The sequence below is a fragment of the Carya illinoinensis genome, chromosome 3 (assembly GCF_018687715.1).
Source record: "Carya illinoinensis cultivar Pawnee chromosome 3, C.illinoinensisPawnee_v1, whole genome shotgun sequence".
NCBI classification, from domain to species: domain Eukaryota; kingdom Viridiplantae; phylum Streptophyta; class Magnoliopsida; order Fagales; family Juglandaceae; genus Carya; species Carya illinoinensis.
The window spans coordinates 12,903,136-12,930,462 of NC_056754.1; the positions used below are offsets into that span (position 1 = coordinate 12,903,136).

The 27,327-nt window shown below is 38.1% G+C and overlaps 2 protein-coding genes across 12 annotated transcripts; both read left to right on the top strand.

The window, feature by feature from the left end:
- The first annotated feature begins 7,499 nt into the window (after window positions 1–7,499).
- LOC122303308 (OVARIAN TUMOR DOMAIN-containing deubiquitinating enzyme 11-like) lies at window positions 7,500–19,357 on the top strand. Of its 11 annotated transcripts, none has more exons than XM_043115029.1 (10): window positions 7,592–7,750; window positions 8,111–8,195; window positions 8,599–8,767; window positions 9,003–9,076; window positions 10,414–10,468; window positions 10,590–10,664; window positions 13,005–13,078; window positions 13,189–13,237; window positions 13,589–13,673; window positions 14,189–15,109. In XM_043115029.1, the coding sequence occupies exons 3-10, from the start codon at window positions 8,600–8,602 to the stop codon at window positions 14,866–14,868; spliced, it is 1,260 nt and encodes a 419-aa protein (XP_042970963.1). In that variant the 5' UTR covers window positions 7,592–7,750; window positions 8,111–8,195; window position 8,599; the 3' UTR covers window positions 14,869–15,109. The 11 variants fall into 11 exon arrangements, with proteins under 11 accessions (XP_042970961.1, XP_042970963.1, XP_042970958.1 ...); XM_043115034.1 differs by lacking the exons at window positions 8,111–8,195; window positions 14,189–15,109 and adding exons at window positions 18,883–18,939; window positions 19,058–19,357 and having other exon boundaries at window positions 7,593–7,750; window positions 8,567–8,767; XM_043115026.1 differs by having other exon boundaries at window positions 7,593–7,750; window positions 8,111–8,288; window positions 8,567–8,767.
- Window positions 19,358–20,123: 766 nt separating this feature from the next.
- On the top strand, window positions 20,124–26,901 carry LOC122303312 (zinc finger protein ZPR1-like). The gene is made up of 16 exons (XM_043115042.1): window positions 20,124–20,416; window positions 20,989–21,033; window positions 21,120–21,160; window positions 21,295–21,376; window positions 21,911–21,955; window positions 22,205–22,261; window positions 22,811–22,870; window positions 22,955–23,082; window positions 23,489–23,756; window positions 23,834–23,900; window positions 24,444–24,514; window positions 24,617–24,706; window positions 24,862–24,970; window positions 25,685–25,776; window positions 26,012–26,117; window positions 26,640–26,901. The coding sequence occupies exons 1-16, from the start codon at window positions 20,276–20,278 to the stop codon at window positions 26,762–26,764; spliced, it is 1,527 nt and encodes a 508-aa protein (XP_042970976.1). The 5' UTR covers window positions 20,124–20,275; the 3' UTR covers window positions 26,765–26,901.
- Window positions 26,902–27,327: the final 426 nt, after the last annotated feature.

A 27,327-nucleotide genomic window follows, 5' to 3' on the forward strand; every position in this document is an offset into this window, starting at 1 on the left:
TATGGAATCATTGTAGCAATCACCATGTGTGTGTGTGTTTATATATATATATATATATATAATAACGATCTATCGATAAAGTTCTAATTTTTAATGTCTTCATTATTGGGTTAACCGTTAATCCAGCCATTCATCTATTATTCTCACAACGGAAAGATGTCCAAATTAGAAAAGGGTTAATATACATTTATATTATTAGTATCATTATCTTTCAATTTTTTGATTTTATTTTTATTGTTGGGATGACTAGTGGATGGTAATTAGCAGCTAATTCTAGAACTTAAACGAGGTTTGCCAGTACAATAAGGCCGTTCAGGGTTACCCACCCGTGGGTAGCCCAAGTGATATGGGGAAATTTGTGTGCATGTGTCCCATTTCACCAGTTCAATTTCCACTGGGATCAATATGCGATTTAAGCAGGTTGTTGTGCTAGTCTCTCCGAATGTTTAGGAACTCAATGAGTGAGTCTTAAAGCTCTACCGTGGAGTGGTTCCCCTGTTATAATAAAAAAGAAATAAGGTTTAGGGTTAAGGCTCATTAAGCTATACATCATAGGTTTCCAGTTCTTTCATCTGGACCCAATTCAATTGGTATCTTTTATTCACATTTATCTTTCCATCTAAAATGTTTTTTAAAACTCTTCAATTCTTAAATGTGGAGTATCTTACTTTCACACAATTTACAGAGTTCAACATTAAGTGATCAATATTTCATGATAATGAGTGTAATAGTACTATTTGTAGTAATAGTTCTTATAAATCGTTGAAATCTTACAACAGCTCAATAATTGATGACTCTAAAAATATGTTTGGAAAAGTTTTTCATCTTATTTCATCCCATCCCATATTATTTTCTTTTCAAATATCATTCAAACACAAACATTTTCAAATACTTAAAAAGCGAGAGCACATTGTTTATATAATCAAATGGAAAAATTTAGTTGTAAGTATAATTGCATATTAATATATGTACCAATCTAATGTAATTGACCAAAAAGTAGATTTTATTGAAAATAATACTGATTTTAATTATGAGCATGAAGAAATCAGTATTGATACTTAGATTAGTACATGACTTTACTTGTAAGTAGTAAAACTCTAATTCTTTCTCTGTTTCCTCTTGGAGACAGAGTAGAGGTTTTTTCGCCTTACCCTAGTGTAGGTCAAAATCGGCCGTTTTCTGTGCCATCCAGCCGCGGCAGGTGGTTGCATGGGGTTTAAGTGATGGACGAGGAGATGCAGATCCGATATGAAAGAATTTCCCTCACTGCAGCGGAGTTTGCAGAGGTTATCGTTAAAATGGACAGACTTGAAGATGTGAGGGCTCGGGGAGAAAAGTGCCTGGTTGTGAGGTTACTGACCGAGAAACACTATAATCAGGAAGCTTTCAAACAGACGATGCGACGAATTTGGAGACCAAACAAGAGCATTAGGTTCCAGGACCTCAATCTGGGTTTGCTGCTAGTGGAGTTTAACGACCCACGAGACAAGGTACGCGTTCTTACTTATGGCCCCTGGACTTTTGACAAACAGTTAGTGTTGACTAAGGAATTTGAGGGGCATTTACAAGTTCATGAAGTTTCCCCAACCGAAGCATATTTTTGGGTCTGGATTCATGACCTCCTGTTAATAGCACGTAATGAGTATGTGGGAAAATTGATAGGGGAGTCTTTGGGAAAAGTTGTTGAAGTAGATGTGGATTATGATGATTTAGCGTGGGGAGAATATATGAGGGTCCGGGTAGCACTGGATATAACGAAACCGTTAATGAGACGTAAAAAGGTTACTCTCGATACATTGAAAGATTGCTGGGTGAGCTTCACTTATGAGAGGCTGCCTGATTTCTGTTATCAGTGTGGGTGGATGGGGCATTCTCAGCGTGACTGTGCGTTGTGGAAGAATCATGATAGTGAAGGTGACATTCTACCCTATGGATCATGATTGAGGGCATCGGCATCGACAGGATGGGCGGGTAACTCTCGAACTCCTAACCCCAAAAACCATGGCTTAGGGCAGCAATCGGGTCCTCCGGATTGTGTGGCGAATCAATCGGAGGATAAAAGGGAGAAACCAGATGAAGGGGGTGTGAAGAAAATTGTTGAGAAGAGTCAGTTGTTCAATGTACCAATCCATACCAAGATGTTAGGTGAGCAAAGGATGGAATCAAATTTAGCAAAGGGAGAAAACCAGAATAAACGGGTTGGTCCCGAGGAAGGAGGCATGTTGGAAATGGAGGAGGATGATGTGACAAACCTCCAACCCGTAATGCTCCTGGACCAAGCCTCATTTGGGCCTTCCCCTAACCCTACTCTAAGCCCAGTGGTAGTAAAGGCTAGGCCCAAAAAGAAGTTTAAAAGCAGGAAGTGCCTAAGTTTCCCTATGACAGCAGTAGAAAGTACAGCAATGGTAGTGCGGAAAAGGGTGGCTCCCCCTATGGAGCAGGACGATGAGAGAACTGCAAAAAAGATTTCCATGTGCTTACCTGTGGATGTGACAAGCGAGGGTGTTTATATTGGTATGGCAGAGGCTGTGAGGTAGCCCCGCCAAACCCAATGAAGCTGATCAGTTGGAATCCTCGTGGGCTTGGGAACCCACGAGGGTTCCGAACCCTTCTTGACTTACTCAAGAAGGAAGCTCCCGAAGTAGTCTTCTTACAGGAGACGAAAATGACCTCATATGTGATGGGGAGATACAAAGCCAGATTAGCTTCTTTAAATTGCTTTATTGTTGATTGCCAGGGTCGGAGTGGTGGACTTGTTTTGTTATGGAATAATGATGTGAACCTAAGTGTGCTTAACTATTCGGATAATCATATTCATGCCCTTATCACGGATAGTGTGAACAATCAAACAAGCTGGTTTCTGACAGGGTTTTACGATCACCCTGATATCACCAAAAGAAACTAGACCTGGGATTTGATTTGGACATTGGCCCAAACAGTTAATAAGCCATGGATGGTGTACGATGACTTTAATGAAATTCTTGATTATAATGAGAAGCGAGGTGGTCGAATGAGACCACACAGTCAACTGGAAGCCTTTAAAAGTGTACTTACCGATTGCTAGTTGTTGGATTTGGGCTTCTCTGGGCCTGCTTTTACCTGGTGCAACAGAAGAGAGGGGGAAGGCAGAATTAGCGAAAAACTGGACAGATGCTTAGCTACTTCTAGCTGGGTTGATTATTTCCCGGAGGCTAGAGTCCAACAGGGGTCGGTCTCGTACTCTGACCATATTCCGGTGTGTTTGAACACTTATGGTTTCTCCACCTATCATAGAAGGAAAAAGTTGTTTTGATTTGAAGCTATGTGGGTTGGCCATCAAGATTGTGAAGGAATTATTAAGGACACATGGGAAACAATAGATAGTGGAAATATAATGGTTGATGCTATGCAAATGATATCAAAATGTGGAGGTAAGTTGGCAATGTAGCATAAGGATAAATTCGGTTTGGTCCATAAGAAGCTTAACGAATCCCAAGACAAGTTGAAGGCCTTACAATCTGTGGATCCAAGCTATGAGAATATGGAAGAGCATAATGATGCCAGAAAGGAGGTCCAAATGTGGTTAGAAAGAGAGGAGCTTATGTGGAAGCAAAGGTCAAGAATCTAATGGTTGGGCTGTGGAGATCAGAACATCAAATATTTCCACCAAAAAGCTTCCCATTGAAAGAAAAGGAATTTTATACAGAAGCTGAAAGATGAAGATGGCTGTTGGAGAGAGGGAGTACAAAGGGATATGTTGATTAGAAGCTACTTTAATTCCCTTTTCATTGCATCAGCAAAGAGGGGAGCCATGGACATTATAGAGGGCATTGAGGCCAGAGTCACGACTGACATGAATGCTGCCCTGGATAGAACCTATGAGGCAGAGGAGGTATGTACAGCTTTGAGGCAAATACATCCCAACAAAGCTCCTGGACCGGATGGAATGCCACCAATTTTTTTTCCAGAAATATTGGCATATTGTTGGTGGCAAAGTCACTGCAGCGGTGCTGGAAGTCCTCAATACAGGTCATTTCCCTTCTGATCTCAACAAAACTCATCTTATTTTAATACCAAAAAATGAATCCCCTACTTTAGTTTTTGATTTTCGACCCATTAGTTTGTGTATTGTCATTTACAAACTAATAGCTAAGGTCATTACCAATAGAATGAAAGCCATATTGCCATCTATTATTTCTGATACACAAACTGCCTTTGTACCTGGACGCCTCATCACTGATAATGTTTTAGTAGCATACGAGTTAATTCATTACCTTAAGCAGAAAAGGAAGGGAAAGAAGGGCTTTATGTCCTTGAAATTGAACATGTCTAAGGCTTATGATCGGGTAGAGTGGAATTTTCTTGAGTGTATCCTATTAAAACTGGGTTTCAGCAGTGGATTGGTGGGTCTTATTATGAAATGTGTTACCTCAGTTTCCTTTTCTGTTTTAGTGAATGGAAATCCCACTGAACCCATCTCTCCAACTCAAGGACTTAGACAAGGGGACCCACTGTCCCCTTATCTTTTTCTCATTTGTACTGAGGCTTTGGTCAGTTTGCTAAAGAATGCTGAGTTGGACAGATCTGTAAAGGGAGTTAGAATCTGTAGGGGGCTCCAGTTTTGAACCATATGCTCTTTGCGAATGATTCTATAGTGTTTTGTGAGGCCAGCACCACTACTTCAGCCAATATCCAGCAGCTGTTAAGGAGATACGAACTAACATCTGGCCAAATGATTAATAAGTAGAAAACGGCTATGATCTTCAGCTCTAATGTGCCAAGCCGCTTGAGACAAACCATCATGGCAATGTGGGGTGGAAGCACAATCCAATAATAGGAGAAACATCTGGGACTACCCCCTATAGTTGGTAAGGCAAAAACCATTGCATTTGGAGAGATAAAGAGTCGGGTTTGGAGAAGATTACAGAGCTGGAAAGAAAAACTCCTGTCTCAAGGGGGTAGGGAAATACTAGTGAAAGCTGTAACTTGTTCTATTCCCTCTTTTGCCATGAGTTGCTTTAAGCTTCCAGGTAGTTTGTGCCGAGATCTAGAAAAGATGGACCAGGTTTTGGTGGGGACAAAAAGATGATGGGCGAAAAATTCATTGGGTTGCATAGAACAAGCTGTGTGTGTCAAAAATGAGGGGCGGAATGGGCTTTAGAGATCTAAAAGGGTTCAATATGGCCCTATTAGCGAAACAGGCCTGGAAGCTGCTGAAACAGGAAGACTTTTTGGTCTATAAACTGCTGAAGGCCAAGTACTTCCCAAATTTCTCGCTTTTTGATGCTCAAAGAAGTTTTAACCCATCTTTCACATGGAGAGGCATTTGGGAAGCTAGGACTTTATTGATGAATGGCTACCAATGGAGGATCGGGAATGGGGCTGTTACTCGCATATGGCAGGATATTTGGGTACCAGGCCATCAGTCTTTAATCATGGAGGAACATGGCTCAGTAAGTAGAGATCTTTCAGTAAGGGTGGACTCTTTAATTGATGTTGATACAGGTTGGTGGAATGTCTCGAGAGTTAGAGCTCTCTTCAATCCAAACATAGCCTCAGATGTTTTGAAAATCCTCCTAAGCCCGAGTGAACATGAAGATACACTGGTGTTGAGGCATGAAAAAAATGGGGTCTATAGTGTTAAAAGTGGATACAGGTTTCTCACAGCTCAATATAATCTTGGTAATGTTAAAAGTTCCAATACAAGAGACAAGTATAAACTGTGGAAATCAATTTGGCACATGAAGGCTACAAACAAAGTTAAAGTTTTTGCGTGGAGAGCCAATCAGGAGAGCCTCCCCTTCAGGCAAAACCTGTTGAAAAGGAAAATCACTGAGTGTGCAACTTGTCCTTTCTGTAATTTCTCAGTTGAGGACTGTACCCATGCTTTACTAAAATGCCAGGATATTAGAGATGTGTGGCTGCGGTTGATGCCTAGCCTTACTGACTTAGCTACTGCTAGAACCATTCCTGATGCAGCTCTACTACTGCTATACAACGGGGACAAAGGACTGTTAAGTCGATTCTTCCTAAATGCATGGTCACTATGGCACAGGAGAAATAAATGGGCTATTGAGAAGGTACTGCTGGACCCCTTCCAGGTTGATAACAATGCTATCAATGCATTCAAGCTATGTCTCCCAGCTAGTGTGGAGGCAAGTTTTACAATGCACAAAGCAGGATGCTGGCAGGTACCCCCTTCAGGTTTTTATAAACTCAATGTTGATGCTGCCCTATTTTTTGATCTTAAAAAGGCTGGAGTAGGTGCAGTACTTAGGGATGGAAAGGGAGAGATGATAATGGCAGTGAGCAAGGCCAAAAATGAACTGCATGATCTAGAATCTGTGGAGCTGATTGCGATGCTAAGGTTTCTTCAGTTCATCCTACAGCTGGGTATACGTAAGATTATCCTGGAGAGTGACAGCCTATTGATGGTAGAAGCCTTAAATACTAATCAAGACTCACTATCACTGCAAGGTAATTTGCTGAAAGAAGTCAGGAGCTTGCTGCATTGTTTTGAAGATCAAAAAGTTCAACATGTTTGTAGAAGCGAAAACTAGGTGGCTCACACCCTTGCCAAGCATGTGTGGTCTGTCCTGGATACGAAATTATGGATGGGAACAATTCCCCCTTTTTTGTCTCAGTTATATTGGCTTGATAGCCAGATAGTAAAACTCTAATCAAATTGGTTTTGAAATTGTAGTTTTTAGGAGGAAATACACAAACTCCTTAAATTACCAGCACTTAAGAGTTACAAATACCAGATAGAGCCCAAACTATCAATTTCGGTAATCACCCCCAACTAATACTAATAAATTGTAATATATCTCAAAATTTTTTTTTTCCTTTAAAGAACAAAATTAGTATTTATGTTCTCAAGAAAGGAAAGATATCTATTAAATTCAAAATATGATTTTTTAGATAAAAATTTGTTCCTTAGAAAAACATTTCTAAACTAATAATTGTTAGAAAAAGTTCTCGAACTAAATACAAAAAAAAAAAAAATAAAAGAATTAGAAAATTAATTTATATTATTTTGTATGTTTTACCTTTTTCTTATTTTTGATTGTTTAATTAAAAAAAGCTATTCATATTTCATTTATGTTTCAAGTTTTTATTTAGTAAAAAAGGTATTTTTCAATTTTTCATGTTTTTAACTTTTTTTAGTGTATTTTTATTTTTCACTACCAAGATCCATAGGCCATGCCATATTATCAGTTTTTTTTTCTTAATTTTTTTTGCAATTTTCCGTCTTGACATTATCTTTTTATATTTTATTTTTGTAATAAAAAAATTATTTAAAAATAAACCTATAAATTGATGTGAGTTAAATTATAAAGTTATTTTTATTATAAAATAAATCTAATAGCTTCAATAAGTTTATATTTAGTTTATTTTATATAATTTTTTTAAAATTTTAAATTTTTTTTTTAAAACTTTTTAACGTGTGTTTCAGTTCTCTTAAAACTAAATAGTTATGTAATGATTTTTAATAAAAAATGAGAAATGATTTCACTGACCGCAATTTGCCAATACCCAGTAAGAAAGACGATTTTCCTTATCTGGTAAGAAAAACTGAGGATGATGATAAAGACACTTGCCTCCATTGTCCACACGAACACGGTTTGATGAAGCCCCTAGTGGTTTTATTAGGTGGGTGAATTTATTGTTGGAGGGAAGAGATAGACCTGTCCAAGGCTTGGGGTAAAAAAGAAGAAGGCTTTGACGCCTTCTTTGTTTGGGTTCTTCCTCTACGTTTCACATCAGCTGGGTAACCCAAAAAGTTTTGTTTATCTATCGTATTATATGATATTGTACATTAATTCCAATCCCATTACTTGGAAGTTTGTTACACCTGGGTTTGATTTCTCTGGAATCAAAGAAAAGAACTGAATCTCGGTCTTCTATTTTTGTGATGGATGTCTGAGTGTTTGGAAACGCAGCAATGATTCTAAAATGCATTGCTGAAGGGACAGCTTTCAAAGGATATATTGTGATTGCTATTCTTTGATTTCCTTATGGATACAAGGACAATCCCTATTTCCTTATTAATATAGATTATGTTGTTTGGGGTTCTTTGGTTGGCTCCAAGTTTGTTCTTCTCTTACTCTTCTTCGTGGTTTATGTTTAGTTTGGTCGCTGAGAAAGTGACAAGTGAATGATGATAAAGCTTAGTTTGAGCCTCAGTGGAAGAATTTATAGCGATCGGTGAAAAAGTAGAGTTCTTGTACTGGATGTCTCTTTTCAGTTTTCAGTTCTCTCATATGTATTCTCAGCAACCAGAATAGAAAATTCACGACGAAGAAAAAGTATTAATTTTATATATCCATGTTTTCTTCTGTAACTTTCATTGGTTTTAGCAGATGGGCATTCCTAATATGTTCTGATTGTATGTGTATTTATGCGTGCAATGGTTGTTATAATTCCTATGATTGAATATATATATATTTTGGTGTCCATGCACATACGGTTTCTTGATAGCCTTTTGTTTTATGCACGTAAGTACATCTTTGGGGGTACACTGTACATCAAGTTAGTTCATCATGTTTATTTATCATGTTTATTTTTGTTTTGATATTTTTTTTAGGGAAGTGTTACCTATCTGTTTCTGCGAGGTAGTATGAATGAAAGCCATAGCAATGCAAGTGCAAGCTCAAGCTCTAGTCTAAATAGCAGCGTCCAAGATACAGAAGATGACCAAACCATTGCAAGCATCTTAGCTGAAGAAGAGCAATCAAAAGTTGATGGCAGGCTTGGGAAGAGGCTCTCCCATTTGGATTCTATCCCTGTATGCTTCTCACTATGGACTGTATTTTCTTATTACTCCTTCTGGAGCAGAGGAACTTTGATTTCTATTCTTTTTTGTCAGTGTTGTTGCTTCACTTATTCAATCTAAATCCTTCAGGATAACTCTTTGCAGATGCCTTCTCGATTTAAAACTGTTTAGAAGAATGTATGCCATGTAAATTAAGCCTCTGTGATATTACCTGGCTAACTAAGTACTTGTTGGACTGTGTTGGCAGCATACTCCTCGGGTTAATGGGGAGATTCCTGATGTAAATCATGCAACCTTAGACCATGAGCGGCTGTCTGAAAGGTTCTGACTCTATTATGAGCTCTATATGCGATTCCTTATTTGGTATTTTGTTAGTTCATTAATTGTACTTTCCAAAAGATAATAGTTAATTTCCACAACTATGTGAGATTTTTCTTGGTTTTTATTTTTTTTTATTTTAATAATTTCAATGGGTAGTGTGCATGGTGAATTTAACTGATTTTATCCATTTACCAATTACTTAATAATTACCGAGTGTGTTGAAAGCAAGCTTGGTGCTTGCTAAGGTTGTTTCTGAGTTCGCTTCTCCATTAAATGTCAGATGATGGCAGCCGTCATCTTCTTTTTATGGATTTTTCGATTCTCTACACTTCAGTTTGCAATCTTTGGCAAGTTCTCTTTTACACTGTCTCTGTGCTTTAGTTGTACCTTTCCTTCCCTTTTCCCTTGAACGAATAAGGTGATTCTAGGGAGCCACTATATAAAGCCTAAGGACTTTTGAGCCACTTGCTGAGGACAGTTCAATGAGCCACTGGCTGTCTACACTATCAAGCAACTACTCAACTGAAATGACAGGTGCTAGATGCTAGCACCCTGTTAAACAAACTTATGGCTTAACAATAAAATTTACTCTGGTAGTTCTTAGATAATTCCTTACCCAATTATACATTCGTATCCAATGATTTTAGTTCCATGGTTTTCTCTTATCATTTTAATCTGTGACTCTATCTTGTCATAAACCTGAACAGGCAGTGTCGAGGAATATGATCAAGTAGTGCTATTTAATTCTCTGCAATAAGCAAGTGACAGGGTGAAGTTCATTTACTGTAGATTGATGATTGAATCTGAATGTATTATTAACTTTTAAAGAAGTACCATCAACTATTATTTCATCTTCGCGTCTTGCTTCACTTCGGGACCTTGTGCCTTGCAATCTAGGGATGTAGAACCTTAATGTTGCATTTTACCTTTGATTATCTTTCCATTAACTTTCTCCGAATCAACACTTTTGCTGTGATTTTTTTGTTTTCTTGCATTTTCAGTCATATTTCTTGTTTTTTTTTTCCTTAATTGCATCTTTTCAGTTGGCATATTTTTGAAAATATCGTGTTGGGAAATAATATAAAAAAACAGCTCATAGAGCACCTTAGCAATTTAATAATAATAAAAAAAAAATAGATTGCACCCCTAGCAATGTTTATACTTGGGATATGTGTTCAGTGATTATTGAGTGTAAATGCTGGCAAAAGGAAATGTGAACTGGCATGATTGTTAAAGTTTTGACATTAATAATTAATTGTCTGGACTTCTAAAAGGAAATGTGAACTGGCATGATTGTGGTTTGTCTTTGCTTCATAACAATGAATATATTTTCATAGGTTGGTTACGTATGGGTTAGCTGAACTGCAAATGGAGGGTGATGGGAATTGCCAGGTTCAATGAGTCACTGTTAATTTCTGTTTTTGTCAACTTATTTCTTGCCTGTTTCTTTGTTAGTTATTTTTTTTTTAATCTTGATATACTGAGTGGAATATTATTTTAAATAATTGGACAGTTTCGAGCTTTAGCGGATCAGTTATTTCGCAATCCGGACTATCACAAGCACGTAAGAAAGCAGGTCATTAAGCAGGTATTGGTGATCCAAATTCACTAATAATTCATTTACTTCTCTAGATAATTGAAAATCTCCAATGGAAAACATAAACCACATGACCTATACTCTAAAAGAATTAGTCAATGATATAATTGGAGCTTCATTGGAACACTTTATAAAGAGTAAGAACTTCTCATTATAAAACAATGTCAGATCCCATATACCTCCTAACCTTATTCTTATCATATGGGGTATCACAATCTCCCCCCATTAAATTCCCAATGTCCTCGTCGGGCCAGTCTATCGTAGGTGGCACAACTTAAGTCTCACAGTTTTTGTTGAGATTGGCTCTGATATAATTTGTAATGCCTCAATAGAAGACCTAAATCATATGACCTATACTCCAAACGGACTAGTCAATGATACTATTAGAGCCCCATTAGAACTTTATAAAGAGCAAGAACTTCTGATTCCCAAGCAATGTGGGATCCTATACACCACCTACTATTATCTTTATCATATGGGGTATCACAATAATAAACTTAATTAGTTAAGATTTTTTGGATGGTCAAAATTCCTTGGGGAAATTTTTCTGATATATTGAAGGCTCCTTTGTTTATTTTTAGATGGTATTGACTATCAGTGATATTGGGGGCTCCATGTTCTTATTTGGAATAGTGAAACGCTTTGGAACAGCCCAACTGATAATAGGAGAAAAACAACCAGCCAATAACAGTTAGACACGTAGGAAAGTTGGAAAAATACACACTACACAAACCCACACATGATTTAAACCCATAACAAGCAAAAGAAAAAAGAAAAGGCCCTTTCACCTTCTTTGCTAGGGGAAAATGGCTCTTGTCCAAGACCTCCATCTGCAGTTGGCAGTCAGTCTTTGCCAAGCACCAACCTTGGACCATGCCTAGCACCAGGGCATTGGCTTTCCTTTTGAATACCCCTTCTCCTGAGCTTCTTTTAAAAATTGCTGTAAGTGTATTTTATGCCCAGGATCGTCTACCTTGTTTGAGTGCAAGTCTCAGCCTGACATTTTCACTTTAACTGCATCCCTCTATCTCAGCCTGGCATTTTATCAAGCAGGTGAGGAAAACTAAAAATTTATAGAATTTAACCACAAAATGTTCAGTTAAGGGAATGAATTGGGCTTTAAAAAAAATCGGGTTTCAATTTCCTGAGATTTCTAGGAAATTGAAGTATGAGCAAAGTATCAAAACTCCATTAACAAATTTAACTGTTGTGCACTCAAATAAGTGCATATTTTAATTCAATTACAAGGGCAAGCTGATTAAGCAGTCTTGATCCAAATACAAAACCACAAAACATGTAGTTTGCTGTGAAAAATTCAGGCACTCTTTCCCCATTCTAATTGCAAAGAATCTTCTTTTGAGAGCACCCAACAGCATAAAACCATCTTTTTCAGTGACTTCACTACTTACCCTTCCCTTTTTTGCCATTTCTATTAAGTTTTTTCCCCTTACCAGACTTGCCAGATTTGTTCTTCATGAAGAAGAGAGACAATGAGAAAGAGACAGAGATAGCTAGACAGGAAGAGAGAGACCAGAGAGAGAGAGAGAGAGAGAGAGAGAGAGAGAGAGAGGGAGATCGAGTGTTTTGGGTTTAAGAGGAGATCACACTTTCACTGAAAAGGAGGGATATGCACTCTTGTTGTATGTGAAAATATTTCAAAACAGAACAGTTCAGGGTTCTTTGGTGGAAGATGAAGAGGGCACGGGAGATTTAAGAGTTTTGTATTTTTTGATCAGCTGTTGGCAAGCACAGGAGAGGTAAATTAAACAACATATGTGGAGCGCTTTCATTAGAGGGCCGCTTTTTGAGGTTGCACAGCCCGACTGGCCTGAAGGTATTCTCTTTGGAATATATCAGTATTATAGCAGATTATCAATTTGGAGTGAAATGGGTGATGTTGACCTGGCATTTCGTCGGTGTTTTCATACGTTACAATCATCCTCAGGTTTGCAAAGGTGAAAAGTGGGGGGACTGCTGCAGGAGCATCCAAGCAGCCTGCAAAGGATGAGCAGGACCACTAGTGTAATTAGGGGAGAGCATTTTACCTGACCTTCCAACCTAGCTGATTGACTCAGATCAAACCCAACCAGAATTGTGCGGGTTTGACCTGGGTCAGCTGGGTTATGTAACTCCAAAGGGGGTTGAATCTATAGGTCAGACCAATCCATACCAACCGAATCGACCCGCTTTAATATAAATACTAACTAAAATTTTTTGTTTAGGGTTGGAATATGATATACTGAATGCTTAGCTTAAATATGAATGTCTATCATACCATGAACAGTATTGGAGAGAACTAAATTCTGACATAACCCCCTCCTTTTTTTCAAGCTCAAGCATTTCAGAAAATTATATGAAGCTTATGTTCCAATGCCGTACCGAAGCTACCTAAAGAAGATGAAAAAGTAAGACATCTGCAGTGATTCCTGTTGATTTTCTTAAAAAATCAGAGAGCATGTTGTCATCACTTGTGAGTGAATACTAATTTAGTGTATAAATACTTGTATTCCACTAGATCAGGTGAGTGGGGAGATCATGTTACTCTACAAGCAGCTGCAGACCGAGTAAGTTCAATCCTTATTGATTACTCATTTGGCTGGCAATCTCAATTGCGCAAAACACCCCCCCCCCCCCCCCCCCCCCCCCCCCCCCCCCAAACACCAACACCAAAACCACACACACACAAAGCTGCAGAAATGCTCTCTTGCATTAGATTAGTGAGGTTAAGATGAATCTGCTGGCCACAGTTGTAAGGAACAAAATGCAAACCCATCTTCACGTTCTATTATTTTATCACTTTACATCTTTATTTTCACACATTAGGTGTTTTCCTTGTGGTTTTATTCCTTTCCACTTCTTTATATTCATTAATTTCTTTGAGGAATGGTTTCTGACTTATCATGGCATTTCTCTAGTTTGGAGCCAAAATTTGTTTAGTCACCTCTTTTCGGGACACTTGCTATATTGAGATCCTTCCCAAAGACAAGAATCCCACCCGAGGTAAAATATGTATAATTATATATATTTTGAACTCCCGATGTTTATTTTCAGCCACATTTGTTTATGCATGTGTTATTTACCTGGCCGTTAACTTCAGGGCCCATAGGATTAGTCGAAGTGCGCGTAAGCTGGCCCGGACACCCAAGGATATCAAAAAAAAAAAAAAAATGTGTTATTTACTTTACCACTGCCATGTTTGCAGGCTGAATGAGTCCTTTTGTAATTAATCTATTGTCATGACTTTAAAGTAGGACTTTTCTCCACATATCAAAGTGCCCTCTAAATAAACTACAGAATTACCCCAACCTGAAGTTGTTGCCCAGACATTACCTTAGTCTTTGCATTCTTCTAAACTTGGTCTGTCTGTCTGTCTGTCTCTAAATCTAAATAATCATTGAGCCAGGTTTAAACTAACTTGGCTTGTGAGCTATTCTTGAGAAGTTTGGTCTTGCCCTGTTTTGCGATGTTTCCCTTTCCAAGGAAGGTCATCACTAATAGTTCGGCTTCTGATTCAGGGCAGATACAGAAAGTGACGATGAAAGTTTGTGATGTTTCAGAGGTAAGTGAGGGGACGGAAACAGGGGAAATTATAGAGGGGGAAATACTGACTCTAAGCATATGTGACCAGCAAGAGAAGGGTAGGGTGCAGCAAGGGGTGTTGTCGGGTGGGAGGTCACTGAACATCTCGGAACCTAAGGGGGTGCTTCTCTCAATGCCGGCTGACTTAGTGCAGGCTAACTTAAGTTCTTGGAGGGAAGCGTGCATACTTGGAGGGGAACCAGAGGAAGCCGATGGGAATGCTTTGGCTATGGTGACTAAAGAGTCTGCAACAGAACAGGAGGAGGTAGAGGGGGAGGGAAATCTGGTGTTGTTTGAACCGTGTGATAGCGCAACGGAGGGGGAGGAAGATATTGAAGCAGACCCAACTCCCATCAGCATGGTAACTCCTAGTTTATCAGATGATTGGCTGCTGAAAAAGATAGAGGATCTTCAGAGTTGCTTGGGAATTTCATGTGTGGGGTATGAAGAACAGTTCAAAGCCTTGATTATAGCCATAGAGGCAGGTCAGCAGGGTTCTGTGTCTAAAAGAGAGAGAGAATTGAGGAGACTGAGCTGGTCCATTAACTATGATAGCAAGGAGGGGAGTGCAAGCCGTGGAAGAAATAAAGGGAGGGTCGGTTCAGTTGTTAAATGAAGCCCAAAATTATGAGCTGGAATGTTAGGGGATTAAACGAGATTAATAAATGTCTCCGGGTAAGAGCTTTACTAAGACAATGGAAGGGGGACATAATTTGTTTGCAGGAAACAAAATTAAAACAGATTGATAGAAGTATTATTAAAAGCATTTCGAGTTGTATTTATGTAGGCTGGAACTTTTTACCGTCGAATGGGGCATCCGGAGGGATCTTGGTTATGTGGGATAAGAGGGTGGCGGGGATCATAGAAGAGTACGTGGGAGAATATTTGGTGGGGTGTCTCTTCAAAAACATCGATGATGGTTTCCGGTGGGCTTTTGCAGGGGTATATGGTCCTAATGTAGAGAGCAAAAGACGGTTTCTTTGGGAGGAGCTAGCTGGGGTATGCTCATGGGGAATCGGAGGGGATTTTAATGTGACAAGATTCTGTAGTGAGAGATCAGGGGGAGGTAGACAAAACCAAGCCATGATGGATTTTTCAGATTTCATCTCCGAGATGGGACTTATGGATATACCGCTTATGGGAGGGGAATTTACTTGGTCCAACAACCATGCGTGGTCAAGGTTGGACAGATTTATACTATCTCCTTCGTGGGAGTTACAATACCCCGATTTATGTCAGAAAAGATTCCCGAGGTTATGTTCGGATCATTTTCCTATTATGCTAGATGGTGGTGGGATACAAGGGGGTAGAAGGCCTTTCAAATTTGAGAATATGTGGCTAAAAGTAGAGGGGTTTGTGGAATTGATCAGGCAATGGTGGAGTTCATATTCCTTCGTTGGCAATCCAAGCAAGATTTTGGCGGAGAAGCTGAAAGCTTTGAAGAAAGATTTGAAGATATGGAATGAACAGGTGTTTGGTGATGTAACCTCTCAGAAAAAGAACTTGTTCCAAGAGTTACAAACCCTGGAGGGTGTAGGAGAGGGGAATAACCGTAAGGTTCAAGTCACTGCTGAATTAGAAAGACTGATTTTAATGGAGGAAATATCGTGGAGACAAAAATCGAGGGCCTTGTGGCTAAGAGAGGGGGATAAGTGTACACAATTCTTCCACCGAGTGGCTAATGCGCACAGGAGATTCAATACCATTGATTCCATGAACATTAATGGTGAAAATATTTCAGACCAAGAGGTGATAAAGGAACATGTGGTTGGTCATTTTCAACACTTGCTAGCGGAACCGCATGTTTGGAGGCCGACTTTAGATGGCCTATCTTTTGAGGCCATAGATTCTTCTAGTAGAGAATGGTTGGAGAGACCGTTTGAAGAGGAAGAGGTACACCAAGTGATTAAAAAAATGAATAAAGACAAAGCACCCGGCCCGGATGGCTTCACTATGGCTTTCTTCCAATCTTGTTGGGAGGTGGTGAGAGAAGAAGTAATGCTGGTTTTCCATGAATTTTTTGCGCATGGCTTTTTTGAAAAAAGCTTAAATGCAACTTTTATTGCTCTAGTTCCTAAAAAGGCGGGGGCAATGGAGGTACCTGATTTTAGACCTATTAGTCTTGTGGGTAGTGTGTATAAGATGCTCTCTAAGGTTCTTGCCAATAGGTTGAGTACGGTCATGGAAAAAATCATTTCGAAATCTCAAAACGCCTTTGTGAAGGGGAGGCAAATTCTAGACTCGGTTCTTATAGCAAATGAATGTCTGGACAGCAGAATCAGGTCCGGAATCCCAGGTATTTTGTGTAAACTTGATATGGAGAAGGCATACGACCATGTGAATTGGGATTTTTTGATTTATATGTTGGGTAGATGTGGTTTTGGGGCAAGATGGATGAAGTGGATAAGGCACTGTGTATCAACGGTGCGTTTTTTGGTTTTAGTAAGTGGGGATCCAGTGGGTTTTTTTAATAGCTCCCGGGGGCTGCGGCAAGGAGATCCCTTATCCCCTCTCCTTTTTGTTCTGATTATGGAGGCTCTAAGCAGAATGGTGTCGGAGGTAGTAGGGGGTGGTTTTTTCTCAGGTTTTACCGTGGGGGGTAATCATGGTTCTATCATTATCTCTCACCTTCTATTTGCAGATGATACTCTTTTGTTTTGTGAGGCAGAGGCAGGTCATATTGAAGCTCTGAAGGCCATTTTGATTTGCTTTGAAGCTGTGTCCGGGTTGAAGATCAATCTTGCTAAAACGGAGATGGTTGCGGTGGGGGAAGTAAATAACATCAGTGGGCTAGCTAACATCTTGGGGTGTGTGGTCTCATCCTTGCCGTTGAAATACCTAGGCCTTTCGCTGGGGGCTTCGTTCAAAGCAAAATCTATTTGGGAGGGGGTGCTGGAAAAATTCGAACGTAGGCTGGCTGGGTGGAAGAAGGTCTATCTTTCAAAAGGGGGGCGGATTACTTTGATTAAAAGCACTCTATCTAACCTTCCTACATACTACCTATCCTTATTTCCACTCCCAGCTAGCATTGCAAAAAGACTGGAGAAACTTCAGCGAGAATTCTTATGGGGGGGGATAGGAGATGAGTTTAAGTTTCATTTGGTGGGATGGGATAAGATATGTACTCCGTTGAGAGATGGTGGGTTGGGGGTTCGGGATTTAAGGGCTTTTAATTTGGCTCTTTTAGGCAAATGGTTGTGGCGGTATAATTTTGAGAGAGAAGCTTTATGGAAAGGAGTGATTGACATAAAGTTTGGCAGCGAATGTGAGGGTTGGTGTTCAAAAGAGGGAAGGGGGACTTATGGAGTGGGGCTTTGGAAGTATATTAGGAAGGGATGGGGCTCTTTTCAGTGTAATACCCGGTTGTGCTTGGGGGATGGTAGTAGGATCAGATTTTGGATGGATAGGTGGGTGGGAGATATGACTCTAAGAGATGCCTATCCCACAATCTTTGCTATTGCAAGGGAAAAAGTAGCTAGAGTGTTTGATTTGAGGGTGATTAATCAAGACACACAGGAGTTGAATATTAGCCTTATCAGGGATGCAAATGATTGGGAAGTAAACGACTTGATGGAATTTATGAATCTACTGTATAGTGTGCGCATTGCTGCCAGAAATGAAGACGAGATGGTATGGTGTCCTAATAAAAAGGGGAAATTCTCAGTACGGTCCTTCTACGCAGCCAATACCATACAACAAAGGCCCAAGTTTCCGTGGAAGAATATCTGGAGAAGTAAAGCTCCCACCAAGGCTGTTTTTTTTGTGTGGACAGCAGCACTAGGGAAGATTTTGACCACTGATAATCTTAGAAGACGTGGCCTCACAATTGTGGAATGGTGTTGTTTGTGTGGAAATAATAGTGAGACAGTTGACCACCTTCTTCTACATTGCAAGTTCGCAAGCGAGATATGGAACTACTTCTTCAACAAAATGGGATTAGCATGGGTAATGCCAGGTAGGGTGGAGGACCTAATAGCAAGCTGGAAAGGAATTACTGGGACTCAGCAAATTGCTGCCTTATGGAGGATGGCTCCAATCTGTATTTGTTGGTGTATTTGGAGAGAGAGGAACGAGAGAATTTTTGAGGATCATGAACGATCCTCGGAAGAGTTTAGGAGTTTCTTCTGGAAGACCTTATTTCTGTGGGCTATTGCTCTAGATTTTAATGGCCTAAGCTTCCATGATTTTCTTATTTCTGTTTCTAGTACTTAATTAAGTGTATGTTCATGTATACCTCCTATGTACCCGGGCTATGCCCATCTTTTATTAATAAAGCTTTCTTATTACCTATCAAAAAATAGTCGTTATGCGTCATGTATACTTGAACAATAAAATTTCCTATTACTTAAATAAAAAAAAAATGATCAATAGTCATTATTGCTCACAAAACAAAGCAGTTCATTAACAAATATTTTGTGATGGTAAGCATTCCATTATACCTTGTGGTTTTACATCGAAAAGTTTGTTTGGGATTTTAAATCATTCTTAATTTTCGTCATGCAGTATGATTAGATCCCTATTATTACGGTTGATGCCCTGCGTTATAAAAGTTTTCTTCTCTATCACTTCTTGTGTATTAAGGTTCCCATTTCATTTTATTTCGATTTTGACTGTCCCTTCGTGTTTCTAGAGCTGTGGCTGAGCTTTTGGAGTGAAGTGCATTATAATTCATTATACGCAAGTGGAGGTGATGAACTCGAATATGGTCTACTAGCATTGCTGCTTTACAATTTCTTTTTCTTCCTCACTCAACCTGACATTATGTCAACAAACAAGCCTGATTATTTTACTGGATCTATTTACAGATGTTCCAACCAGGGTAGCCAGAAAAAAGTATTGGCTTTTCTAGAGTGGAAACATCGTACTTGGCACCGTTTTCTCCATGGAAGCCATTTCATATGAGCGTTAAACCCTTTTTCCATGCATGCAAAATATTAGATTTCAGTTTGTTTTGATGTAAATAATGCATTCCAATTTTGATTCTGCAGCTAGGCTTTTCAGTTGTTACTGACTGTACTTGATAAGGGGATGGCTGAGTTGTCTGCCATGAAAACTAAAATTCCAAACTCCTAATATAGCTTCTATATGTTTGGTATTTCTTTTTATTGTTTTTCCGAGGGATTTTACACCTTTGTAGTTATACATGTTTTATTTTCGTACAAGTTAATTCTCCTAATATGTATATTGCTTTAATATGCACAAATTTCCACACAATGAGTAATTTCACAAATAATCGTAAAATGCGTAAGTGTTCTGTAATCATTTTGAAAAAGAGTGAAATTCATTATTAAAAAATTCATTTCTTTCATTTGAATATCATGTTTATTTATTTTTTTCAAACTGATTATACCACGGTTGCACAGTTTACCGTTACAAATATCTTCTCTTTTCAAAAATTTTATTAGTAATCACTCTTACATGCTCATTTATGTATTTCATTAATATAACTGAATGTATTATTATTTTTAATATAAAATAAATAATTTGATTAATTACATCTATAGAATACGGTAAAATATATGTAAAAATAATTTTATGGAGCAGAATCTTTTATTTTCGTATGAGTTACGTAAAAGATTTTGTTAGAATAATCTTTTCGAAGCTTTCTATCTTTCTCAATCCTAACTAGTAAAAACCGGGTGAAAGTGACAAAAATAAATAAATACTTTTTAATCATTGATTTATTGTCACTTTTTTGTTTTAACATAGGGTAACGAATATTGATGTTGCTTGCAAGTAAATAAAATAATTTTAAATTATTTAAGAGAAATATTTTAATCAGATTTTGAAAATAATAATATATTTAATTGTAAAAAATTATTATTTTCAAAAGTATATATAACTAATGGTACAGATTACGTCAAATTTTTATTTTTTGGTTGAGGAAGCCCATTTCACTGTCATTTTTCTCGAAATTTCTGGGCCTTTTTTGACCTCGTATGCGCTTCGTCGTTTCGTGTGCTTTCTAAGTTCTTCTGCGGCCGCACTGAGAGAGATTCGTAGAGACACATGCAAAGAGGCCGATGGAGAGAGTAGAGATGGAAGCTTACAGAAACAAAGAGCAAATTGTCGATGTGAGGTCTGTTGTCGAAGCTGTTTCCGCCGACGATAACGATGCCCCTCTTTACCAAGTCGAAAGCCTATGTATGCGTTGCCGCGAAAACGTACTTGTTCACAGCCCCCCCATTCTCTCTCTATCTCTACGTTTTTTTTTTTTTTTTGTCGGTGAATTTATTTTTATGTTCGTTCACGTAGTCTCAGTACTTAAATCAATTTGTATTTTATCACGCTCAAGAAAACTTTCATTTTTTTTTTTTTTTTGGCTCTTGAGAGCGTTTTGAATTATTGGTTTCTAGCAGAAATGCCTTCCTGCTGGGCTTGGTTTACTAATTGTATTTGAACTCAAATGTGGCGGAAGTACATATAGTTGCTGAAACTTCGGGTAGAATTATGATTACAAATAAATGAAGTTACTTGATTTGGTGTCGAATTGTATAAGTTTGAATCAATTGAGTTCAATATGTAAGCAGCTGAATGAGTCATGGAAGGACTTCTATAATCTATCTACATATAAATAGGAGGGTTTGATGTGTAACTCGATTTTGCGGAAGCCTGAGCCTGCTCTTATTCGCTCAACTCTTTTATTATTGTTTGTTACCCCAAGTTTAATTGGTTTCATCAATGTTTGATGCCAATCTTGTCATTGTTCTGACGCAAAATTCTATACTTTGATCAGGGGATAACAAGATTCTTGTTGACTTTAATTCCACATTTTCGAAAGGTGCGTCCCTTGTCGCCCCATTTACATGCTTTGTTATTATTGTGCTGTTTTTCGTGCTTTAGCTGGTTAACATTTCCTACCGGCAGATCTTGTTGTCAGCCTTTGAATGTCCACATTGTGGTGAGAGGTAAGCCAAATTTTTAATCAATTTTAGGTTGTGGGAATTTTAGTTCATACGGTACTCAATCCAATATATTCTTATTTCAAGTTATCTTTTTTTTTTTTTTTTTTTTTTCCCACCTATCCTTGTTTATTTCAAAGGAACAATGAAGTTCAATTTGCTGGTGAGATTCAACCCCGAGGATGTTGCTATCAATTGGAGGTTCCATCTGGTGACCCAAAGGTTGTGTCAATTGGAATAAAATGATTATCAAGCATCCTCCTTTTGTTTATATTGCATCTATTTTCAAGTCATGCGTATTCATTAATTCATTTGTTTCAAGAGATATTTTAGAACATACAGTCTTTGCCTCTCAACGTTGCATCCTTCATTTGATTTGCTTGGCACTACATATACTTTCTGGTGAATCGAGAATGATAAGTGCCAAGCATTCTGTTGAAGCTTTGATTGTCAACATCTTGTTTACCCATTCTTGTTAGTTTTTCCCATTCTTTCTGAATGTTGCAGTCTTTTTCTAGTGAATGGAATGGTAAACCTTTGCCATTTATTTTTTGCATGACATGCGTCAAGTTGTTTTTCTTTCTTTTTTTCCCGAGATAGAACCTTGTTATCTTCTACTCTGATGTGCCCATTAAATGTCCGAGTTCTACTTTTTCTCTTCTTCTTCACTAATGCCACAGTTTTCTTCCTTAAAAATTTGAAGAAATGGTTACCTCCCATATGTATAAGTCAAACTGATGTGTTCCTTTGATGCAGATGCTTAACCGTCAGGTAGTGAAGTCTGAGTCTGCAACTATTAAGGTACTTCAATAAATCATAATTTCATTTTCTCTGTACAAATTAAGTTGTACTGGAATTTTCATTTTCATGGTACACTTCTGTTAGCATTCTTATGCCATATTGAGATATTTGTGCAGTAAATTTTATCTATATGCTTAGGATATTCTAGATTTGGAGATTACAGTAGAATTTCTTGTTATTATTCAGATTCCTGAATTGGAGATTAGAGTAGGATTTCTAAATTTGATCTCTCATTCTTTCTTTGTGCAGATTCCTGAATTGGATTTTGAGATTCCTCCCGAAGCTCAACGTGGATCTCTGTCAACGGTATCTTCACTACACTCTTTTATTTTGTTTAATTTCCCTTTAGTAGTTTTGTAAGTTGCTATAGTTTGTTTATGAATATCTTCTGCTGGCTCTGTGTTTCTCGTTTCTTATGGAGAAATAGCTCGATTCATAGCGGCCTTTCTGTTGCCGCACATGTATAACTCCCTCAGATATGTTCCTATATCATTGATTTTGAACCATTTTAAGGGGGGGAAATGAAGAAACTTCTATTTCTGTGAGGCAGCTTCATTGCCTTTTTTATAAGATTTATGTAAGCAAGCTTATAAAGAAAACCTTTAAGGTGAGGTTGTTTAAAGTCAAATACTTCTTTTTTTTGTTCTCCAGTGAAGTTTTAGTATTCAGTTGGTGTTTTGATTGGAGGGAAAAATCAAAATTTTTTAAAGGATGTGCTTTCTGATGTGCGTTACTAACACTGTTGGCATGAAGGTGCTCTACTTTTGATACTTTTTCTACTTTTAATGAATATTTAAAGGCTTTCTTTCCCCCTAATCTCCTTTCAACTATCTACATCTGGTGTAATTATTCTAGGTGGAGGGGACATTACTACGAGCTGCAGATGAGTTGCAGGCCCTTCAAGAAGATCGCAAGGTGCATACTTATTCTGAGATACTTGATATATGATAGATGTCATATTCCTCCCACCAACTTAATCCTATCTTCCGGGTTATCCAGAAAGTAAATCCTCAGACTGCTGAAGCAATAGACAAGTTTCTGTTAAAACTTAAAGCTTGTGCAACTGGAGATTCACCCTTCACCTTCATCCTGGATGATCCTGCTGGAAACAGCTTCATTGAGAACCCGTAAGGCATAACCTTATGTGATTGAGAAACTTTAGTTTTTCTTCGATAAGTAAACACATGACATATTATTAAAAATGCTAGGAGTGCACTAGGGTAGATTGCAAAACTTGACTTGCTCTTTACATGATGGGGAAACTTTATTTTTCTGCACTGGTTTTCCTTCAGTGTTTTTATGCATCTTGTTTTAGGGTTGTCACCACACTTCAAAAGGAAAAAATGAAGATTTTTTTTTGTGTGTGATTTTTCTTTGGACGAAAGACCGTAATGAACTTGCGCACTTGGCGCAAACCTGGGCCTTGGTTTCTTTTCCCCGTTCATATATTTTGAAGCTTCTCTTGTCTTAGGTTAATGAGGATTAGTAATCTACGAACAGATTTACTGATCTAAAAAATTATCCTATGAACAGGTTTGCTCCATCCACAGACCCATCCTTGATTATCAGGTTCTATGAGCGCACTCCAGAGCAGCAAGCATCTCTGGGTTATCTTGTTGACCCTTCACACTTGGAAGATCACCGTGATGGAGCATCGGCAGAGGAGATGGGTGGTGCTTCAGATGAAGTAAGAAGAGAACCACATGGCTCAGTTGGAGCAACAGCTGCTCATAGGGCCATTGCTCACTCTGATAGTGCAGATATTGCGGAAACTATGTTTAAGTATTCTGCACCAGAAGAGGTAATGTTGTCACTGGTTTCAGTAGATCAAACTTTGGCATATATATCTCAGCATCGTTGCCTGCTTTTGTTTGACAGGTTATGACTTTCCCATCAACCTGTGGAGGTTGTGCCTCCAGGTGTGAGACACGGATGTTCGTGACCCGTATCCTCTTTCATTTGACTTCTTTTGAGTTTCATGGCTAATTCTTTTACATAAATCCAATGCTTGTTATCATTTGGAAAGCTGAAACACCCATTCATTAATATTAATAGGCTAGAAAAGCGGACCAGGATATTAGATTCTATGCAAAAAGGCAAAATAAGGAATTTATATTTAATATTGAAAGTCCAAGGCTAGAATGTCAGTGCCAACTCGTGGAGAGATCAGTAGGGATAACTGACATCCTCAAAGATGGAAAAATCTATGAGAGGAACAGAATGTTAGATTCTATGCAAAAAGGCAAAATAAGGAATTTATATATAATTTTGAAGTCCAAGACTAGAAGTCAGTGCCAACTCAAGGACAGATCAGTAGGATAACCGGCATGCTCAAAGAAGGAAAAATATGTGAGAGAACCCATGTGTGGAGGCTCTAACAAATCATGCGTGTAGTTCAGGATCACTTCAAATTTACAATTTAAACATTTTTTCTTGGGTCAATTATATCAGTATTGGATGTAATTTTTTTGGGCTTAACAATAAACAGACATTCCATACTTCCAAGAAGTAATTGTCATGGCATCCACTTGTGATGCTTGTGGTTACCGTAGTTCTGAGGTTTGTAGTAATTTGCCACACTCTCTTTTCTCTTTTCCTGCTTTTATGATACTCTTGCACTTTTACTTACCAAAAAAAGGGTGATCTTACTCTTTTGTGCAGTTGAAGCCTGGTGGGCGAATTCCTGAAAAAGGGAAGAGAATTTCTCTTACTGTGAATAATGTCAATGATCTAAGCCGTGACATAATAAAGGTTTTCCATTATATTTTGTTGAATTGCACTAATCCGCACATCTCATACCTATAGTACCAGGTATGAGATGTGCGGATTAATGTAGTAGCTGTTCTTCCTGACACGCTTGTATGAGGCTACAAACATTGTCTGAAAAATTTACTGCATTGTATCAGTCAGATACAGCAGGTGTGAAGGTCCCAGAGCTTGACTTGGAGCTGGAAAGTGGCACTCTGGGGGGAGTTGTTACAACTGTTGAGGGCTTGATTACAAAAATTAGTGAAAGTGAGTAAAAATTTAATCTCGTTTCCTTTATCTCTCAGTACTTTCTAGTTATATGCTGAATTTGCCAATTGTGTTCTCCTTCCTCATCAAATTAATTAAAATGTAGAAAAAAATATGTAGATTTATCTCTTATTAATTATCAATATATATATATGTATATAATGTTGATTTATTTTATTTAAAAGTATATAAGATTTGACCTAGATAGTTGTCCCATTACCCTGTTTTCATTCAAACCAACATTGTTTATGATTTATAATTGTGTTTTGATTTACAAACAAAAATGCTATTACACTTTTATGTTCTTTTTTATGATTTATGAATAATTTTGTTTTGCTTTTCTAATTTAAATGCTATTACACTTTTATGTTCTTCATATCAAAACTTATGCAATTGTTCTTCAGGCACACCCTAAGGTGCACTTCGATGTAAGGCACCCTTAGAATGCCTTGGTGTGCTGAAAAGTTGCAACTGGCAGCACTCATATTGCATGCCTCTAACAAAAAAGGGATTTATGCCGAAATTCTTCAAATATCTTAGTGCTATAAGTGAAAACATTGATATTTGAAAAGTTGATTGTATAATTTTGTGTAATGTCTTTAAATAGATAAATGTTTGGTCCTCCATTTTGTTTGATTTGTTGTTCGATTTTGTTATGCATTTTCTTTTATTTTGGTGGATATTCTATTTAACGTTTATTATTTGCATGTGCAGGTCTTGAGAGAGTGCATGGATTTACTTTTGGAGATAGTCTTGATGAATCTAAAAGGAGCAAGTGGCAAGAATTCAAGGCGAAGCTAAACAAGGTACCAGAACATTGATTGGGCAATCAATTCCATTTAGGAAATAATCATGTTGTCTTGAAGTTTTTGAAATTCTCTGATAAATAACCACGCACATGATTCAAAGTGAGGCACATCACAACCCTTTGTTTTTAATGTGCTCGTTGATTGTTGGCTTGGCTTTTGAATCTTTGATGAATGGTGGCAACTCTGTTTTGACCTTGTTGTCTCGCAAATGCAACCCTCTACTATTTTGCAGCTTCTGAGTTTGGAAGAGCCTTGGACCTTAATACTAGATGATGCTTTAGCAAATTCTTTTGTTGCACCCGTGACAGAAGATATAAAAGATGACCTACAGTTGGCATGTAAGTTTTGGTTTCTTATCAAACTACTTTATATTTTTGTATGTGCTTTGTTTTTTAATAAACTATATACATATATGATAAGATTAAGTCGACCCGTGCAAGATACTAGCTCGATCACAAACATTATCTGAGTCGAGCAAGTGTTATATGAGTTTGTGTCGTTAATAATTGAGTCTAATTTTGTATTCACTAATGGCTTATTTAATAATTGAAATTGAAACAAGCCAGATTTAAGTTTAACGAGCTTGAATTCTAGCCGACTGTTGAGTAGTAGCCTTATTTTTCCTTTGTCTTCTCCAATATATTTTAGTATACATAGGCCTCGTGGATTAAGTTTACACTGCCCTAATTTAAGGGTGACAGTGGGGTAGGGTGTGGAACTAGAGCCTTGGGGCCTTTTTTGCTTCCTCCATTGACTTATCGGCATAGATGTAGATTTTTTTATCCAATCCTGTATTGCACTACACATATTTTTTGGTTTTTCTTTTCCTAGTATGATGTTATTTAATGTCTTGTCTCCAGTTGAGGAGTATGAGAGGTCGTGGGAGCAGAACGAGGAATTGGGTCTGAATGATATTGACACGTCTTCAGCTGATGCTGCATATAACTTGACTGATACGAAAATGGGGGGAAAATCAGAAGTGTAGACAATTTTGTTTTCATCATATTCCCTCCTGTTTCGAAGGGAAAGCAAAATGGAACTTTGGTCTTAAATGATGTCTTGAATTGCAATTGTTGTACACAATTTGGGTATTGTTGTTCCATTGAGTTTTGCCGCTGCAAACTGACCACTTCGTAAAAACCATGACTAATAAAACTCATGCAGGACGAAAGAACATTTCAGTTGAGCGCCAGTTTGGCTGAAATTTGGAAAAAGTAACAGATTCCTAGTACATATGCATGGGATAAAGTAGGAGATAGCTGATGATCCCAGATGTTCTAACCTCAAGCATTGGACAATTAATGTCTCGAGTCCCACTTCACGAGTGACATTATATATCCCGTGCTACTCGCGTCACAACATCCATCTAGGAAGAGGTTCTGTGCTGGAAAGGTCACAAGTTCATTGACCTGCCCCCATAGTGTGTGTGTTTTGTGCCTACAAGATATAAAGCTCCGGCTGTAAACGTTTGTGGGCTCACTCGGCGAGTAGGCTCAACCACATTCACTTCCTTTCGCCGAACGTTATGGGCCTCGGCAAGAACCTTTG

What these genes read in the sequence shown, in the direction of transcription:
- LOC122303308 (XM_043115027.1), top strand. Translation starts at nt 8,600, where the DNA reads ATGAATGAAAGCCATAGCAATGCAAGTGCAAGCTCAAGCTCTAGTCTA. An exon ending in AGGGTGATGGGAATTGCCAG is followed by an intron (nt 10,469 to 10,589) that starts GTTCAATGAGTC and finishes ATAATTGGACAG; the next exon opens with TTTCGAGCTTTAGCGGATCA. An exon ending in AGACAAGAATCCCACCCGAG is followed by an intron (nt 13,674 to 14,188) that starts GTAAAATATGTA and finishes CTTCTGATTCAG; the next exon opens with GGCAGATACAGAAAGTGACG.
- LOC122303312 (XM_043115042.1), top strand. Translation starts at nt 20,276, where the DNA reads ATGGAGAGAGTAGAGATGGAAGCTTACAGAAACAAAGAGCAAATTGTC. An exon ending in TGTCCACATTGTGGTGAGAG is followed by an intron (nt 21,161 to 21,294) that starts GTAAGCCAAATT and finishes TTTATTTCAAAG; the next exon opens with GAACAATGAAGTTCAATTTG. An exon ending in TTCCATCTGGTGACCCAAAG is followed by an intron (nt 21,377 to 21,910) that starts GTTGTGTCAATT and finishes CCTTTGATGCAG; the next exon opens with ATGCTTAACCGTCAGGTAGT.